Raw genomic sequence first — 19,420 nt, 5'->3', positions numbered from 1 at the left:
TTCTAAATTTTAAAACCAAGATCATCTTTCTACGACAAACTGTTCACGAGATATGCCAGTTTAAAGTTTTAACTTTCATCCCCTCCCCCCCTCCCCTAATTATCGAAATTCAAAAATCGTCAGTGTTTTGGACTATGGAAGTGGTCCTTTATCAACCCTGAAAATATTACGAAGATTTGACCGAGGTTAGAAATGGCCGATTTTGAACACTCACACACACACACACACACATATACAAAGGAATTAAATTACTCATCATTACAAGGGCTTTAAAGAAAAATCTTACCATTCAATGTTTTTCAATTTGGAGGGAGTTTTATAGGCCTCCAAAATTTTTCAAATTAGAGGCTCCGTTGCTTTCTCCCGGCTAGTCCCTGTCTCAACGAGCAGTGTTCGAAATTCCTCTAAAATACCAACATTTCAAAGTTACTTAAAAGTATTATCCTCTTTCCCTAAACTTTTGAGAGGAAGAGGAGAAACGAGGGTCGAGGTCTCTACTCCGGTTCTTGGGGGAGAAGTACCTTTGAATTGTCAAGTGGTGTTTTGAAGGAAGTTGAAACACTATTTGTTGAAACAGAGACAGTTCCAGATAGAGAAGAGACTCAGGTTTTCAAAAATATTGAGGCCTAAATATCCACCGCAAAAATGAATAACACGAATAATCATGATTTTTCCTTAAAATTAAATCAACAATGACCGAACATCATCAATCATCGGAACCGACAAGTTTTTTTTTTCATAAATAATAAATGCTAATATCACCTAAGTTTATCTAGGTAACTGTAAAGAGTTGCAATTTGGACACTTTGGTAACATTTTAAGTTAGTACGTAGAAGGGGGAAAAAAAAGAAAAAACTGACAGGAGGAAATACATTTAGGAGACAAAAACAAAAGGAATAGAAAGGGACAACAAATTATTGGATAGTAGTATCATTTAGGTCACTGATCGCTGTTCCATCCTTGTTTGTCTCGGTTTCAGAATCTTTCTTAGAGTTATCTGTTTCGTCATTGGTTTCGTTTTGTGAATTTTGTGACGGTTCTTTTGTGACGTGTTTGGGTTTCAGATTTGAATTAAAGTAGTCTCTCATTGAAGGCTGATATTTTGGTCTTGAGTTTCTCGGCTGCTTCTTTACACCAACCCTGAAAAAGAAAACAAGGCGGAAAAATTAAGATTTTTTGCTGCTCTCTCCAAAATAATATCTATCAGATCCACTTAAAAACTGAAAAAAGCCTTTAGCAATCTTGGATATTTTAACATGCCAGCTTGTTAATTCTTACTTGTTTTGCCCACAATAAGATGTCTGGGAGCATTTTGTTTTTAAGTTGATTGACTGTAGAGGATAAATTTAGGAAGACCACACATAGTCTATGCAATGTTGCAGATATGATGCATTTCCTTGCATCATCTTCGATCAGAGAATTACAGTCATGCAGGGGGTTAGTTAGAAAATGTTCAGTGCTTTATGGCTAATTTTTCAGTTAATTTTTACCTGTATTTGTGGATTTAATTTGATAGAGCAAATTGTCAAAAAATGAAAATGCATCTTTTCGAGTCGATTTTTCTTTCCTCTCTTTCACTACTCGCCATTTTCATGTCACCTAGGTCCTTCAAAATTAAGAGAGCTAATTACTGTGAGCGCCAGGCGGAAAAATCATAAATTCGACAGTCAGATCCTTAATCTCGGCCACCAGTGGTATAGTAGTTGTAGCGCTGGCCCTATGACCAAGAGGTCCCAGGTTCGATTCCCGGCCAGGTGATCTGAATTTGATGGTCTCAGGCAATGGTCACCTGGGGCTGGGGTAATAAGCGTGGGATTAGCCGATAGGCTATTTGAAATTGGTAAAAAAAAAAAAAAAAAAAAAAAAAAAAAAAAAAAAAAAAAAAAAAAAAAAAAAAAAAATAAGTGAACGAATGAATTTCCGGCCACCGCCCAAAAGCGCAAATACTCAAATTAAGGACGGAACGGAAAAAAATAAGTGATTAATAAGTTTGGCAACGTCTTACCTTAAAGATTGGTTAATGGACAGCCAAAAATTTGCATCCAGCTTCTTTCATAGAGTGTAGTAGTAGTTGGCTGGAAATTAGACAAACAAATCCATACACACTCATACAAAGATACATTTCCACATTCACGATGGACTATCCTGTATTACTTCCAATTAAAGGCAAAAGTGGAATACTTAAGGGAATTTCTTTCATCGAACCTAGTACTTTAGAGCATTGCTCTTCATTTTGTTTTGAAGTATTTGAGCAGAGATAAATCAGCAAAGCAAAACAGGTATATGCCAAAATAGAATTTTCAAAGTTTGCAACAACAAAGCACTCACATTTCTGAACTAGGTTGTACATATTCAGCTCAGCCCATGCATTTTTGTTTCTGTCTCCTTTTCCTTTGAAGTTGAATGAGTTGTAAAGACTTGGTGTGAGAGTAATTCTAATAACATCGCGAGCTGTTTTCGGTAATGATGTTTTGTCATCCTTCTTGTATAGAGCGTGGACCTGCAAAGGAAACAAAGAAAAATTTGAAAATCCTATTGAACACAGTTTCGGAAACCATTCTGTTGTAATCACGGACTTTGGCCTGAAGTTGTGCTTTGCCAACCTAAAAAATTTTCATACCGAGGGTACATGTTCTGATAGGGCCAAAAAAAAAAAAAAAAACGAATATATATTATTCTATTTAAATAAGTCACAATACTGGGCTCCAAAATTGCAGCACAACTCCAATTAAAGGGAACATCATTGCAGGGGAGGTATCCAGCAGTTCATAATCTAAAGGGTCAAAGTAATTCAGAAAGGTTGATATCTTTGCCCTTCGTTATCCCTTTGACCTGAAAGCTTGCTTCTTATTTTGTGCAAGTATGGATACTTGCTGGTACGCACTAGACACGATATTATTGATTTTCTTCTTTCGAAAGTGAAGTAAAAAACAAGGAATGATTTGATGATGGCTCATTTACTATGTACAGTATAAGGACTGCAAGATCAAATCTGTGGGACATATTCTGTTTGCCCGGTAATTAGTCTTGGTTTCGCAATTACAGCAGTCAACAGCTCTCTTTTCATTTTTGATTTCCCTGTTGCAATTGATATTTTTTTTTTCTGGTTGAAAATGCATACCACACATAAACGCATGTTGTGATACTTTGAAGCGCCCCAGTTTTTCATGTGCAGCCTTTTCCCCTGGTTAAGTTGTTTTTTCATTTTCAGTGCGTACGATTTACAGATGAAAAATGGTTAATGGAGTTTGAAAGGGTATAAGTGACGCATCAGAAAAATGAAATGCAAGAAACCTTGCTTGAGTTGTACTGTAAAAGACTGAGTGACATAATACTTACAACTTGTTGACAAAGCTGCGGGTTTGCCTTAAGCTTGTCGTCAAACTCTATCAGTTTATCAACACTTGAGAACGGAAATTCATCGAGGGTATTAGCATTGATGACATTGGGAACGCCTCGTAGTTTCTCAATTTCAATCAGGCTTTTTAAATCAGCTTGCATATCCGAGACGGTTGCTTTCAGTTTTTTGACATCTCCTGTAACACATACGAGAGAAACAATACAGATGAAATGCTGCAAATAGATGAGAATAAGCCCTCCAAAACTGCATGGCTGTGTAAACCAGAGAAGTAGAGGTAAAGTTAAATAATTTCATGAATCCAATCAACAGTGAAAAGGACAGGTAATAAGAGGGTAAAACCATGCATTACTTCCTTATTAATTGGCTACACTGTTTTATACAGAAGGGTCCAAAAAAGACCTTCATTTTACTTAGCCGTCACCAATTTTCTTAATTTTAAGTTTTCTTTTCAAAATAGAAAAAGTGACTTATCCTGGAAAAATTTCATTTTGGTATTATTTGCGGCAGTGTTATTGTTGCTATTTATGCTCTTGCAAATTATGAAGAGAGCAGGAAATGCATAATTTTAATATTTAAAGCACTTTTATAATTAATGGAACTCACTTGATACATCCACAAGGAGAGCTTCAATAGCCCGTAAGGGAGTGGAAACTACTTCTTGAGAAGCTTCTTTGCTTTCCTTATGTGTTTTCGGTGTCTGTGAATTCATCTGAGGTTTTGAAGCCCGTATGGGAATGGAATCCAATTCTGGAAAAGCTTCTCTGTTTTCCTTATCCGTTTTGGATGTCTTAACATTCATCTGAGGTTTTGAGGTTGGGGTTGACTTTTTGGGTTGTTTAGGAGTCTGGTTGGATCCTTGGACATTGGTATTGCTTGAGGTAAAAGCTTTCCTGGTTTCCTTCTGCAGGAAATCTGTTTTGTCTGTTGCAGGAGGCTTTGGAAAATTGAGTTTTAGTTTAGACTTCAGGCACGAGGAGGCCACTTTTCCAGCAACTTTTTGTTTTTTTTTTGATGGGGAGGAGCCAGGGGAGAAGAGTACCGTGCACTTTTTAGCACGGCACCCCACCCCTTTCTCCTCCGCCTCTGACCCACTTTTTGTCAGACGGCCTTTGCTAAGTCTCAAACAGTCTTCCATTGCTCTTTCATAGTTGCCTGTAAAAATGAAAACAAGAACAATGCATTACTAGCCTTGCCTTTGTAACCCAAATGGATGAGCAACACAACAGAATTTTAAAAATTATCAGGTACACTCTCAACAAAATTAAAGCTGGGTCTGAATTGCTGAGAGACTACTTACTCGCATCATCAATGGATATCGATAAATGCGAGCTGCATGCTTCAAAAACGGCTGATCTTTCTCTTCTCTTCTGCTTGAGAAAAATAGTTGCCAAGTATTTTTGTGCATGCAAATGGCACAAAAGCTGTTTAAAGATCATTAAAATTTCAAAACACACTGTTTAGAGGCGAGGTAACTGGACAGCTCACTACTTTAAGAGGAAAAAAGTGGAATTGGGGAAATGAATACTTTTTGGTTTACTTGACTTCGCATTTTTACAGCACCAGTCCACTTATGCTGGCTCTGAGTTATAGTGGCACAAAACACACAAGAGGGAACAGACGGTTCGCGTGCAAAAAATTACAGCGCAACTCAGGGCAAAAAGAGGGGAGGGGGGATGATTGAAGTTTGGCCTCATACTCCTTATGTGTTTATGATGTCGATCGCATATCAAATCTTGACGAAATTAAAAGAAACTTATTCTTGTTGAGAATAATTTCCTAATACTTTCTGAGCCATCTGTCACTGAATTATCTTTGAATTTGCGAGAGAACAAATGAAAACGATAGGATTTAGCATTGCACCATGGAGGCAGCCGAAGCTTTTGGCTTATTCCTAATTTCAACAAGAAAATCTTTGATTTTCCCCCCAAATCCACAACGGCTTTCCTGCACTTCAACTACTTTAGTCACCGGAGCTTCTGCTTAACATATTGAGAATTAGAAATTCTGTTTTTCCTAGAAAATGCAAACACATTTTTAAGATACTCACTGTGACCATCTGTTATAATTTTGATGTTCATCTGAGTCCAGAAATCTTGTACATCCGCATTGCGCTTGGCCCTATATTTGAGGAGATTAGGCGGATACATACAGGTGCTTTTACTAAGAATCCATTTGCTTGGGATGACATCGTAATCATCAAAAATGCCTATGTCAGATTCCTTGATGATGATGGAATACATGTTCTGAAATGAAGAAAACAATATGTTTAGTACATAAGACTTATCACTGAAAATAGGACAGGGAGACCAAACAAAATCACGAACATTGTTCATGTTATATTTGGGGAAATCCTGATGTCAAAGGAGAATAATTCTTGAAATGAAAGGGGTTAAAAGAAAAGAAAGATTAAAAAATACTAAAAATTAAAAAAAACTTTCCTTCAGGAGTAATAGATGCATTAATGAAATTCCAAGACGAATTAAGGCAGACTGATACTTAGATAAGAAAGACACAAAAGCTATCATCAGAAGCAGGCAAAGAATAGTAAAAACTTTGGACAAGATGGTTCTGCTCACACACTAACTTAGATCAGTTGTCAAAAATAAAAATTAGAACATGAAAATGTTATAAAAATCCAGAGGTCCTTCTTCAGCAGATATGAGCTGAGACACTAAACCAAAAACCAGGCTACAGATATTATTAATCATAGAGCCCGGTATTATGGGTAGAATTTGAGCTGATGAACTTATATTTCAATTACATAGAATTTTATTCTCCTTTCTTGCTATCAATGTCAAAATTTTGATAAGATCTTGTGCGATCTGCTGCTCAAGGAGTAGTATGTGAGTTGGACTAGAGGACACCTTGAAGAAATTTGTCTTCCCTACCAGCTAGACTACAATTTTAGCAGTGTCAAGATGTTTTAACGTTTCTTCAGTCTTTCTTTTGCTGGTCTAAGAGAGCGGTTGATGCTATAACGGTTGGCACAAGGCTGGGTGGCTCTAGCCTATTTCTTGAATATTTTTGGTACCATTAGATCACAAAGCCCAAAAATTAAGTAAAACTTCTGAGTTGTCTGTACTTTTTCCTTATTCTTGTAGTAAATCAGAAGACATGAACTCACAGACAGGGAGAAAAAATAATTGAGTTTTTTTTTATTTTTGAGAGTGGGTTGTCTTCATACGAAAGTTTCAAATATTAGTATGAAGGTTCAATCCTTCCAGCTTGAATGCTGTCACACCCATGGCTCCTATATTATGAAACTAATATACTGATGAAATTGCATAAAAAGTAAATAAATCCACCCAGGTAATGGCATGCCCAAATAATAAAACCGTGGTTGCAAGGTCGAGGAAAAAACTAAATTAGCCAAAAAACCAAAAAGTACAAAGAGGTGCGAAGATTAAGTAGCATAAAAAAGATCAAAAGAGATGGGAAAAAAAAAAAAAAAAAAAAAAAACACTAGCCGCAACAATGGAAAAAGACACGACTCAAGGAGCAGGGAAGTCTATATGTCTGATAAGAACTTTGTAAAATGAAGCCTTGAAGATGAGTGGAGGACTACCTGAAGCGTTGAAAATGGAGAATTGAAAGAGGACTTATCTGTGGAAATCACTAACCCAGAGTAAAAAGTTTGAGGTAATGATAAGAAACCAAAGTTCGGGAGATCTTTGAGGACCACACATATCCAATCAGAATCTGTTAACTCAAGCTTATCCGGTGGATTGAGAAAAACAGGGTTCGCAGAGGAATGCAACAACTTTTTGTTAGGGGGAGCAGAGAAGCAAAACTAAAGAATGAGTGATCGAAAGCATGGCAAGGAATTACTTCTAAACTCAGGAAGCCGAGCAGGTTAAAACAGCGCTGTTTGCGAGTGAGAAATTTTCTTGCGCAACGCAGGTGATCAAGTAAAAAGATTGTGCTCCTGAGAAATAGGTAGTGAGCAAAAACTACAAACGCAACTGTAACGTACCTACAGTTTAGACAACATCTTCGGCTGCTTGGGCTTTCTATTAATACAGCAGGTGCTACTGTCTTGTCTTCCTGGAAGGTGTTATGTTTAGAGTCGGGTGGGTGACAGGGCTATTCGGCGGACGCCACAAATAACACCGAAGTTGGAGGACACGACAAAATTCTTTATTCAAAGGGAGGAAACACGGTAACGGTTGACAAGGGACAAACAGGGTCGGTGAACAGTACGGTAGACGAGAGACAACGACAAGATGGCGGATGCTATGTACAGTGTAGCCAAATCTACATTCACGACATCCTCTCCCCGCTAGGGTAGAAAAAAAAAATTTTACATGTTTAGTCAACAAGAGAATTTCAAGAATTTACAAATTTTGACAATTATTTTAAATGTAGTTAACAAATAGAATTTCAAGGAATTTATAAATTTTTGACAATTGTTTTAAATGTAAGGTCAACAAGAGAATTTCGAGGAATTAACAAATTCTGACAATTAAAGATCTAAGCGGTCACGCTGTTTCCGGATTCTGCCAGAACGTCGCACTTCTGGGTGCAAGGTTGTTGAACTGGGAACAGATGTAACCGGTCTGTTTTGACAAGACTGCTTTGGGGCACTGATTTTGGATGATGCCAAATTTGGCTGCAGATGACGCAAAGGACTAGTCACCACATACCGGCGACAACTCTCCTTGTTCACCCAAGAATTTTCAAGTTTAGATGACTCAAGAACTGGTGCCTTATTCTGAAGCGAATCCATTGACAAAGAAGTTACTTTTAACTGATTTACATGTACTAATTTAGTGTTACCATCTAAATTTACTAAATAGGTTGTTGGGCTTACATTTCTAATTATTTTACCTATTTTTGTTTCATGGTTTTTGCTAAATTTTACTAAGACTTTGCAATCAGGTTCCAACTTAACTAATTTTCTAAATGTTTGTCCTTGTGGTTTACATAACGAGAGCGGAATTTGAGGTTTATAGTTAAAAATTAATTCAGCTGGGGTTTTTCCTTTTACTGTGGTTGGAGTGTTTCGGTAGTGAAGCAAAAATTCTGATAAAATATTTGTTAAGGAGTATGATTTTTCAACATTTTTAGCATCCATAATACCTTTCTTTAAAGCACTTTTGATGGTACGTACTGCTCTCTCTGCAGTACCATTGCTTTTCGGATGATACGGTGGCGATTTCGACACCAAAATATTGTTGGCTGTACAGAAGTCTAAAAATTCTGCCGAATCAAACGGCGGGCCATTATCACTTACTATTTCTTTGAGAAGCCCAAAGGTACAAATGTGTGAACTTAACTTAGCTATAACACTTTCAGCAGAAGTAGACTTAACTTGGCAGACATCTAACCAATTTGAATAAGTATCAACTAAGAGAAAGAATGTATTATTATCGAAATAAAAATGATCCACATGGACTCTCTCCCAAGGAGAACTTGTGACGGGCCAGGACACAGATTCACAAGACAAAGGTTTAAAATTTAGTGATTGGCATGCTTCACAAGATTTACTAATGCTTTCTATATCTGAGTTTAGGCTTGGCCACCAAACATTTTGCCTTGCCAATAACTTCATCCTAACTATTCCTGGATGCGATTTGTGAAGTAAATTTAAAACGATTTTCTGTAATTTACTGGGGATGACAGCGCGATCACCAAACAAAATGACTTCTTCCTCTAAGGACAAAAATTCCTTAATTTTGAAGAATGGTACAAGATTTTTATCTTCAATAGAGTTAGGCCAACCAATCAACACAAAATTATGCACTTGGCTTAGAAGGGGATCTTCCTGAGTTGCTGTGGCTACAACAGAGCTTGTAACAGGTAAATCAGGCATGATTTCAATGTAAGAATTGATGACTTTTACTTGCTCTTGTTCCAGTGGCAATCTAGAAAGAGCATCAGGGGCGGCTAATAAGGTTGCCTTTCTATGTTCTACTGTGAAATTATATGCACTTAGTGTGACTGACCATCTTTGAATTCTAGGGGACGCAATGACAGGTATTCCTTTACACAATAAAGTTTTCAACGGGTGATTATCGGTGACTAATGTAAAATGTTTTCCATACAGATATTTGTGAAACTTCTTAACACTATAAACTACGCCTAGTGCTTCTCGATCAAGTTGTGAGTAGCGTTTTTGTGCGGGTGACAGGGAGGCTGAAGCGTACATGACAGGTTTTTCTAGATTATTGACAACGTGACACAAGACTGAACCGACACCAAATGGTGACGCATCAGAGCAGACTACCATAGGTTTTTGAGGATCATAAATTTCTAATACAGGTTTATCACACAATTTAGCCTTAATGAAATCTAAAGCGGATTGACATTCAGTTGTCCACTCAAATTTTTGGTTTTTTGTTAACAGTTGATTAAGTGGCCTAAGATGAGTACTTAAATTTGGCAAGAACCTAGCATAAAAGTTAACAAGACCTAAATAAGATCTTAGTTCAGAAACATTAGTAGGTACTTTGGCATGAATTATTGCTTCAATTTTCTCATCAGTGGGGTGAATTCCTGTTTTATTTATTCTATAACCTAATAACTCTATTTCAGTAACTAACCAAAGACACTTTGGAAGGCCAACTTGAACGTGATGCACATTTAAACGGTCCAAAACTTCCAGCGTAATTTTTAAACATTCATCATAATTTTCTCCCCCTACGACAATGTCATCCAAGAATTTAGCTACGCGTTTCATGCGAGCCAAAAGAGTGTCCATAACGCTTTGGAAAACCGGCGGTCCCACCTTAACGCCATATTGCAAGCGATTAAATCGAAATAAACCCCAGGGAGTGTTAACGGTTAAAAGCTCTTGACTCTCCGGAGCAACTCTTAGCTGAAGATAAGCTTCAGTTAAATCTATTTTGGTAAAATAGGAACAATTTGAAAGGGTGGCCCAAATGTCTTCAAGTTTAGGTAAAGGATAGTGATCCATTTGAAGCTGAGGGTTAATCGTTCTCCGGAAGTCTGTTACAATCCTAATTTCGTTATTCTTTTTGACAATAGGCCAAATTGGTGATGCCCAGTTCGAATGGTTTACTGGTTCTAATCTTTTGTTTTTCACCATTTCAGCCAGCTTAGCTTCGACTTTTTCGCAGAGACTGTAGGGTAACTCATAATATTTATGAAATATAGGGGTAGCGTTAGGCATAAGAACCAGTCTAGCCTGAAAGCCTTGTATTGCTTCAGACTTATCTGCATTGAAAACCCAGGGAAACTTATGACGATATATTTCTACAAAATTAGAATTGCTGATTTGTTTAACTTCATTAGGAGGTGTGTCATTGAGAATAGTATCTTTTAACTGTGGTTCAAGGATGTTTAACCATTCTCTTCCCAAGAGCATTGTGGCAGGTTTAGAGAACTTAACTATAATTAAACGTAAATTAAAATCATTACCCTTGTATCGAACTTTCACCATCACTTGGCCGACTGTATTCAAGCCATAGTTATCAACACCATAAAGTTGAACAGAGGAGGGTGAAATTACTAATTTAGGAAATTTCTGTTGAAACTCTAGCATTGATATGATTGAATATGGGGATCCGCAATCAATTTCGCACTTAATATCAACACCATTAATGAGCATTATTCTCAAATACGGAGCTCGATTAGGTGAACTAAGGTTCCCGGTGGGTAAATTTGCAACAATAGAATTTGAGTTATTTCTACTCACGTAATTTTCAGCAATGTTACCGATCTTCAGTCCATGTAAGGCACTTTGCAAACTAGCTACACAAAACTGATCGGGGTTGTTGACATCAGCTGTTGAGCATTTATTGGTGACAGGAGATTTAGATGAGTGACCGATGATTGATCGAGGCGACTTGGTGTGACGAGAAGTGTGAGGACAGGTTGACGATGATGTGTTTGTTGACGATGCTGTGTTTGTTGACTTGTGACTTGAAGAAGTATCTGTAGACTGAGATGAATTACCATAGAGGACTTTAGAGGGTTGAAAGGGACGATTCGAGATCATTTGATTAGTGACGAGCAGTTGATTAGCTTCAAGAACTCTTCCCACGATGACATCATGGAACTCGTTCGATGGATGAACTGAGTCATGAATAGCGCCTGTTGTTGCTCTATGGCACGCCTTGGAAATGTGCCCGATTTCATGGCAGAGATTACATTTCCATCCTTTTGCTGGGCAAAAGTTGGGATTATGTAATCTTTTGCAACGCCAGCAAGGAACAGTGGTTTGTGGATTCTTGTGTTGGGTCTGATTCTGGTTCGAACGACTACAACACGAATGCTGACATTGACAAGTATAAGGTTGACGAAACTTTGGTTGTTGACTGTTGTGGGAATTGTTGGATTGATAACTGGTATCAGGGAGTGACGAGGAGCAAGGATAACGGTTAGGAAACGAGGATTGATTGTTGTTTGAGGAATTTGGTGTACCTTTGGCGAACTTCTTCTTCTTTTTGGAAGGGTGTGTGACTTTCTGGACTGTTTCAGAGGATGAGGGTGAGGGAGACTTTGTTTGTGGTTTCAATTCAGGTAACTCTGTGAGGATGACTTCTTCGTGGATGGCTTTAGTAAGCGCATCTTCCAAAGTCAGGTCCGGAATGTTCCACAATTTCTTCTTCAGCGCACTAGACTGGAGGCCATTAACGAAACGAACCAGTAGACGGTCATGCAAATTCTCACCAAAATCACACTTATCTGCTAGGGCACGGAGCTCTTGTACGTATTTAGATGCGGACTCAGAATCTTGTTGGTTCCTTGACTCGAACTTTTGAATTTTTGTGAACTTTAGGGTAGGTGGTTCGAAATGGAACTTCATTAGCTTCAATAATTCTTGAAAAGACTTATCCTTTGGTTTGTTAGGTAACAGATTTGTGTGAAGAATGCTATAGGCTTCGAGAGAAAGGTGGTTCAAAAGAACTTGCTTCTTCGTGTCCAACGATTTAACATCGTTCCAATCACAAAAATTATCTAGAAGTTCAAGCCAAACTGCTAAGTTTGTGTTCGGAGTGAATGGTTCCAGCTTACCATGATACCGTTGAATAGGTTTCTGGGAGTGAGAAGGAGAACGCTCTACGCTTGAGTCAGGGGTGCTCTGCCTATTTCTTCCACGACCACGACCACGCGGCATGTCGAAAGCAAGCTATGTTTTAATCTCGTCGCCAATGTTATGTTTAGAGTCGGGTGGGTGACAGGGCTATTCGGCGGACGCCACAAATAACACCGAAGTTGGAGGACACGACAAAATTCTTTATTCAAAGGGAGGAAACACGGTAACGGTTGACAAGGGACAAACAGGGTCGGTGAACAGTACGGTAGACGAGAGACAACGACAAGATGGCGGATGCTATGTACAGTGTAGCCAAATCTACATTCACGACAGAAGGTTTCCATTGATGAAAATGAAGCTTGAATCGCAGTGACTGCTGGCGATGGTTGACTGGCTGGAAAAATTGGATTGGTACTCCAGGTACGTAGCTGCAGGAAAACTTGGACCAAGTGATATTGATGCATTACGCTACAAACAACACGCTGAAGATACTAACTAAGGAGTGTTTTTATGTTGTCTTTGATCACTGAATAAGGTATAACAACATGATATGGCCAGATTAATTGATAGCTTAGGGACTTCCTTGACTTCAGAGAAAGTATTCACAGAGTATTCACGTACTCACACAAAGTATTCACAATTTTACTTAGGTTCATCGCACATTGAAGTGAAAGAAAATGATAACCGATGCCAATAGAAAGTAAGTGAAAAGTTAGATTACACAATTATAAGGCTACACATCACAAAAAAGGAAAGAAAAAAACCTATCATTGCTCAGTAGGCGGCAGTGATGTAGCAATTCACTTCGTAAAAGTTAACGCACAATCAAATGATGGATCAGAAAACCTCACAGTTCCAGTAACACTTTCTGAGAATGTTAGTTCCAAACGATTTAAGACTGTGACATACCTTGCAATGTAGACTAGACCATCATAGAGACTGATTAACCCAGAGTGTGAATTAGCGGGAACAAAAAGAAACCATCTAAATCATTATCATTAAAGCAAACGTATTTGCCCATTATTTGAGTTACTGATCGTACTTCAAGATCTGTTGATAGATGATTTGCAGAGAATATGCCATAGCTGGAACTATTGCAATCGCCTAATTTGTACAGATCTCTGAGGCCTTTGAAAATTCTACCGATCACTACTTCCTTCTTGGACTGTTCATGAGATGCAACATTTTCTATGCACATGATTTCCACCTCCATACTTCCACTGTCTAAGATGCAACAGCTATCAGCAACGCGTGATGTAGAAATTTTGTAGCTGGGAAAAATGATTGATCTGTATTGTGGATCAGTGCAATCAAGGCTGAGAGGTCCATCATTATGGATGTCTTTAAACTTCACATCTTCTGTCACATGAACAACTCTTTTTTTCTGCATGTAGTCACTCAAAAATGCTTCAGCGATTCTTAACCCAACTTGCTCCAATTTCTTGCTATGAGCCCTGCTAAGTTTTTTCATCTGCTGCATGAAATCATCAGCTACAAAAGTGGAGAGTGTGTCAAGAGTGCAGCCAGGGAAAAACTGTTGGAAGTATTGTATGTCATCAGCTAGATGGATATGGCAGTGCAGGTTGAGAACCATGATGGTTTCAGAATAAATTTGAGGAGCAGATTCCACAAAACTAATTAGCAAACTTCGTGCATATTCAACTTGTTGCGGATCAGAGCAGTGTTTGCGGCTGACAAGAATTCTGATTGCTAAATGCAACATGAGGAAATGATCATACTTCAGTGGGTCCAGGACACCTTTCAGCAGAATAGGCCCCAAGTATAAGAGAAAAAATCTAAACTCAGTTGCTTTCCAATAAGAAAGGACTTTCAATTCTCGAGGTTTTTGGCGAGCAAATTCACATGGCACGTCAGAATGAAATTTTCTAATACCTTTACATACACGTAGCTTTGCTCCTGCCGAAACTTTGAATTGGGAGGGCTCAGTTCCAAACCAGAGGGTCATAAAATACTTCATTGAACCTAATAAAACCAAATGTTGATAGTCAAGGATTATGGATCGGACCATATCGAGAGATTCTATTGCAACTAGAGGACATTCTCTGTCTACGGGTCGATGCTTTTCATCACTTCTAGATCGAAATTCATCATCTGTTCTCTCACTGCATTTGGTGTCGAGGAAAACTCTTTTATGTGATATCTTGACATTCTGACCCCTGACAGTGGCAATTTGCCAGTCTTCTCCTTCAATTTTGCATCGAGGGCAGGAGAAATATGCATTCGGATAAATTATTCCGAGAACAAAGGCTTTCGCAGGGGTATCAAACCCAAAGCCCGCAACAATCACTTCGTACCTTGTTCCATTGAATTCTAAGCCATCCGTGCATAAAACCTTGAGTTCTTCCATGAATTCATCCAGAAACTCTACATTGTCCGCAGGTTTACTGGGGCCATAAAAAAGGGAAACAGGCATGATTTTACAGATGATGTTCTCAAGGATTAATTTCATTAAAATTGGCCAAAGCTCATTGGTGCCACCTTTGATTAATGGTAGCCCATCCATATAAAAAATCAATTTCAGCACTGTAACAGAAGCAGGCAGCAAAGGAAGCAATGTTATCAACTGCTTAATTATACTGATATGAAAGTATCTCCCAGGGGTTGACGAGTTTAAGGCTCCCATGTCTCGTGTTTTCAGTTTTCCTCGAGGCGTTTTAAAGTATGTTCGAGCGTCGCGATGGAGTTTCAAAAAACATTCAGGGTGATTGTCAACTAATCCCTGGCATAGGAGACTTAATTGCTTGTGGGATGCGTTAGATTCAAAGGCCCAATCTGTTAAAAATTTCTCCATGCGTACACAAGGGTCGGTAGGTTCAACCAAATCAGGAGGCTCGATATTGTCAACAATGGATTCATCAAAGGACACCGCATCCTCAGAGGTGGTAGAACTAACATCTGATTCATCAGACAAAGGGTTGAAAAGCTGTACACCCCCATCAAAATCTAAGTGCTCCAACACATCGGGAGAAATTGGTGGAGAGGAGGTGGTTTCTTCCACGGGTTGAAAAGAGGGACCGGGCAGAGTAAGATCTTCTGGATCGAAGGGCGGAGAACATGGGACTTCATTTTCCGACTCACTACTCGACTCAGCATCATCCCCCAGTGGGTTGAGCTTACGCCTTCTTTTTCTTCCAGATTTTGAAAGGAAGCAATGGAAGGATCCAGACATATTTTATTCCTGGAATAAGTAGGGGATAAAATACAGTAACATCAAAACAAAGAAATTACTGTGTATGACCCTACCTAGGACCTACACAGACCCCAGTTCTATAGGAAGGATGCCAATAGGAGTTCTGACGTGGGCATAGTAATATTTATGGAATGTTCCTCAGGAAGTTTCTTAACTTTGCTTCTTTCTAAGAAAATTCAAAAGAGACCTTCCGGGTCTGTACATGCAGAGTTGTAACCTACCAAAGGCAATACCGCATGATAAAGCCAATTGATTACTGGCTATTAGAACTTAATATGAATGCCAACTAATGAGCAGATGGTACCAATCTCTTCGTAAGAAATCAGATAAAAAGAAACCAAAATCTTTAAAAATCATAAGAAATCAGGGGCAGGAAGCGCGAATGAAAGTGCCTAACTAAAACTGGGCTTAGTTATATCTTAGCTAATCTCCTGACACATGTTGAGAGGATCCCAGGCATTTGGGCCTAAATTAAGTTAGGTATACTAGATTCGATGGCTGAAGTGAGAAACTGCAATCCTCAATTGCAGTGTTTCGAAACTTGTTGCTTGTTCAGACTTTTTGTTCGTTTGGGACTCAACAGACTTCCAAGTGATTGATAGCAGAATCTAGGCCTAAAATAACAGACTTACAGCCAGTTATATTGCCTCTGATTAATTTTAACCTATCCTTACAGCAAAACTTATTATAAGCTATTTTCGGGGTCTTAGGGCTTGTATAATTCCGATAACATTTGTGGTTCAAGCAGTGCAGCTAGGAACTAAGAGACATACCCACCAGTTACAATTTAACAGGTACTCAGATTGCTTGTCAACCGGGGGATGAATCTGTGACAAAGGGTGATAAGAGTTGGGCCTGAGTTTTGAGCCATGTGCTTGAGAAGCGTTGTCTTAAGAATAATACAGGAACCAGTCCGCAAAATAAATTGTGAAGGCTCAAACAGTAATAGTGCAGAATAGAGAGTAGATGGAACAGTTTGGAGCTCTGATGATTTCCTAGTTTCTAGGGACACCCTATGCTAACTAATTCTGGGATTAGGCCTACAATTACCGAACAATGTCTCAGGCCATTTAAGACGCGGCTGGCAGAGCCACATCGTCAGTGGAAATTAGAGGAACTGATGCGCACAAGTGTAGTAGGAGCCTGCACTGTAAGAAATGGCACATGGTAGTAAATGCATGCATATAACTTCATATAATTTCAATACTTAATTATTAAAAAGTTTTGTACGATTTGAAGGACCTAACCTAGAATCGGGATCCACATGAACAATTCAGCCTCACTGCAAATAATGGGTAAGTTGCGCTGGTCTCAGGAATGTAGCTTAATGCTTGATTCTTGTCGAACAAGATTCAGACGAGACAGTTAGGGCCATTGTCTAGAGGAATATTATACTCGCATGAGGCACCTACGTGGTCGCAATCAACAGGCAGAAATACATCCTCGGTCACCTACAGAAAACGTGAGGTTGGCATGGAAAAAGGTACGAGAAAAAAGTAAAATTAGCTACTCACTCTGGCAAGCAGATGAATGAATTTATTCAAAATTGAGCGGAAAGAACTATTCAACAACTTGAAAACGTTGAAAACTTTAGAACATCACAGGGCAGGGAACTTCAAGGAAGGCGGCGTCGTCGTAGGATAGGCTTCAGCTTCGGCCGTCGGCAGGTACTCTTAACAGCTAGCGCAAGCAGATGAATGAATTTATTCAAAATTGAGCGGAAAGAACTATATAACAACTTGAAAACTTTAGAACATCACAGGGAACTTCAAGGAAGGCGGCGTCGTCGTAGGATAGGCTACAGCGTCGGCAATCGGCAGGTACTCTAACAGCTAGCGTCGGCGTGTTCGTGTTCGCGTATCGTGTTTGGGATCGTCGAGTATTAGTGCAGTGCGAAGGCGGAGACCGTGACAGAGGTAACGGCCATCTTGATGACGTAGATAAGTACAACCGGTATGAGTGACGTAGACGTTCGTTCAAGTAACACCGTGGTACCGTTATCGTTAATTATCACGAAACGAAGATGCAGAGATGAAAATTTCCATCTCCATGAAACTTAAAGAATGAAATTGGTTTGATACTTATTAATAGGTATAAAATATGCTTTTGAGATACACCTGTAAAAAATCATGTAAAATACCTATAAAATAGATGGATCTAAATATGTATATTTTATACCCCATAAAATATCTATTAAATACCTATAAAATAGGGTATCTGGACGATACCTATTCGATGGCACTATTTTGGCTACTAGGGATCCTAAGATATGCTTACCTCGAAAAATGGAATTAAATAAAAGTAGAACGAACAATGTCAAAAAAACTGGTACTCTCTCTACTCTAAATTGGTTTAATAGAGTGAAAAATATTTCAGAGACAAGACCTCCTAAGATATGCTTAGCTCGAAAAATGGAATTAAATAAAAGTAGAACGAACAATGTCAAAAAAACTGGTACTCTCTCTACTCTAAATTGGTTTAATAGAGTGAAAAATATTTCAGAGACAAGACTTCCTAAGATATGCTTAGCTCGAAAAATGGAATTAAATAAAAGTAGAACAAACAATGTCAAATATAACTGGTACTCTCTCTACTCTAAATTGGTTTAATAGAGTGAAAAATATTTCAGAAACAAGAATTCCTAAGATATGCTTAGCTCAAATAATGGAATTAGATAAAAGTAGAACTAACAGTGTCAAATATAACTAGTACTCTCAACTGAAAGCCCTAGTATTGAAACCAAACTCAGAATCTCTACTGCAGGAAAACATGGAACCAATTGAAACAAAAAGTATGATAGGTGAAACCCAGAGAAAGATACAAGAGATTTTTTCACGAGGACTCAACTTTTGTTGACCTCAATATTGAGTGGAACTGCTGACGGGCCCGCTTCTACTGAAGGAGGATCTGTCTTCGGTTCAGTTGTCTCATTAGTTTTTGCCTTTTTTGCTGCTACTTCTCCTTTTGCTTGGTTGGTCAGGGCTTTTTCTTTTGCTTGGTCGGTTACGGCTTTTTCTTTTCCTTTCACAGTCAAATAGAATGGAAGTTTTACCTGGAATGTCCGCTTCCTTTTTTTCACAGTTCTGGGAAATAAAAGAAAAAAAAAACTATATCAATTGACAGTATCTTGAAACTACAGCAACACTACGAAACGCCTTAAAAAAAAGTTTCAGATTGGGTTGAGAATTCATATTTATAGCATGGTGCAGTTGAAATATCTATCTAAGCACATTCCTTGTGAAAAGCACCTTCTTTTTTGACCCACGGGCCGATTATTGAAATTGATAGACAAAGCTATAGACCAAGAAGACATAGGGGGTATAAAGCAATCCTATTGGTTGAAATGGGTGGTTCCCATAAACTAAGGGAGAAAATGATAGACTAACTGTGGGGTCTCTTTTGTCATGAATTTATAGTTTATTGCAATTAAAAATAAAGCTTGTTTAAATGATTAGTTTATGATTGCAAGGTAAACAAAGTGGCACAATCTTAGCAACATTGGAATGCTCTTGGTTCCTTATTTCAAAATGCAATCCACTTGTCCTAAGGTCATACAACTCTTAAATCTATTCTCTAATTTTAATCTTCTACCTGCTATTCTTGATATTGCAATAAGCTATTTTGTACCAGAAAATCAAAGGCAAGTATTCGGGATGCAATGATGAATTATAACCTGTGTTCTAACCTCACCTATTATTCAATGTTGAGGCAAAATTTTTGTGACCATATCATCAAAAAGCAAAAATCGTCACCTTCCGACCTCAGTATCACAAGCGCCATGCGACGTTTCAAAATTTTCGCCCCCATTTAATTTTTATACAGGGGAAATTTTTCAACGAAGCCGTCC

General features: G+C 38.4%; 3 protein-coding genes across 9 annotated transcripts in view; 1 reads left to right on the top strand and 2 right to left on the bottom strand.

Moving 5' to 3' along the window:
• The window catches only part of IRSp53 (Insulin receptor substrate 53 kDa), a 566,313-nt gene that overhangs the window by 115,736 nt on the left and 431,157 nt on the right, over positions 1-19,420 (top strand). The window lies entirely within an intron of this gene.
• LOC140223987 (uncharacterized) lies at positions 1,847-17,215 on the bottom strand. 3 transcript variants are annotated; one of them, XM_072296686.1, is made up of 4 exons: positions 17,088-17,215; positions 5,409-5,604; positions 3,965-4,513; positions 1,847-3,536 (listed from the first exon to the last, which is right to left on the bottom strand). In XM_072296686.1, the coding sequence occupies exons 2-4, from the start codon at positions 5,599-5,601 to the stop codon at positions 3,271-3,273; spliced, it is 1,008 nt and encodes a 335-aa protein (XP_072152787.1). In that variant the 5' UTR covers positions 5,602-5,604; positions 17,088-17,215; the 3' UTR covers positions 1,847-3,270. The 3 variants fall into 3 exon arrangements, with proteins under 3 accessions (XP_072152787.1, XP_072152786.1, XP_072152785.1); XM_072296685.1 differs by lacking the exon at positions 17,088-17,215 and adding an exon at positions 7,335-7,414; XM_072296684.1 differs by lacking the exon at positions 17,088-17,215 and having other exon boundaries at positions 5,409-7,408.
• Positions 17,087-19,420, bottom strand: part of LOC109042548 (uncharacterized) — a 17,053-nt gene continuing 14,719 nt past the window's right edge. For both annotated transcript variants that reach the window (XM_019059357.2, XM_072296683.1), the window contains one exon: positions 17,087-18,656. In XM_019059357.2, the coding sequence (XP_018914902.2) occupies positions 18,416-18,656 (241 nt within the window). In that variant the 3' untranslated portion in view covers positions 17,087-18,415. The remainder of the gene's footprint in view (positions 18,657-19,420) is intronic.

The sequence above is a fragment of the Bemisia tabaci genome, chromosome 2, assembly GCF_918797505.1.
Source record: "Bemisia tabaci chromosome 2, PGI_BMITA_v3".
NCBI classification, from domain to species: Eukaryota; Metazoa; Arthropoda; class Insecta; order Hemiptera; family Aleyrodidae; genus Bemisia; species Bemisia tabaci.
This window is presented reverse-complemented; position numbering and strand designations above follow the sequence as displayed.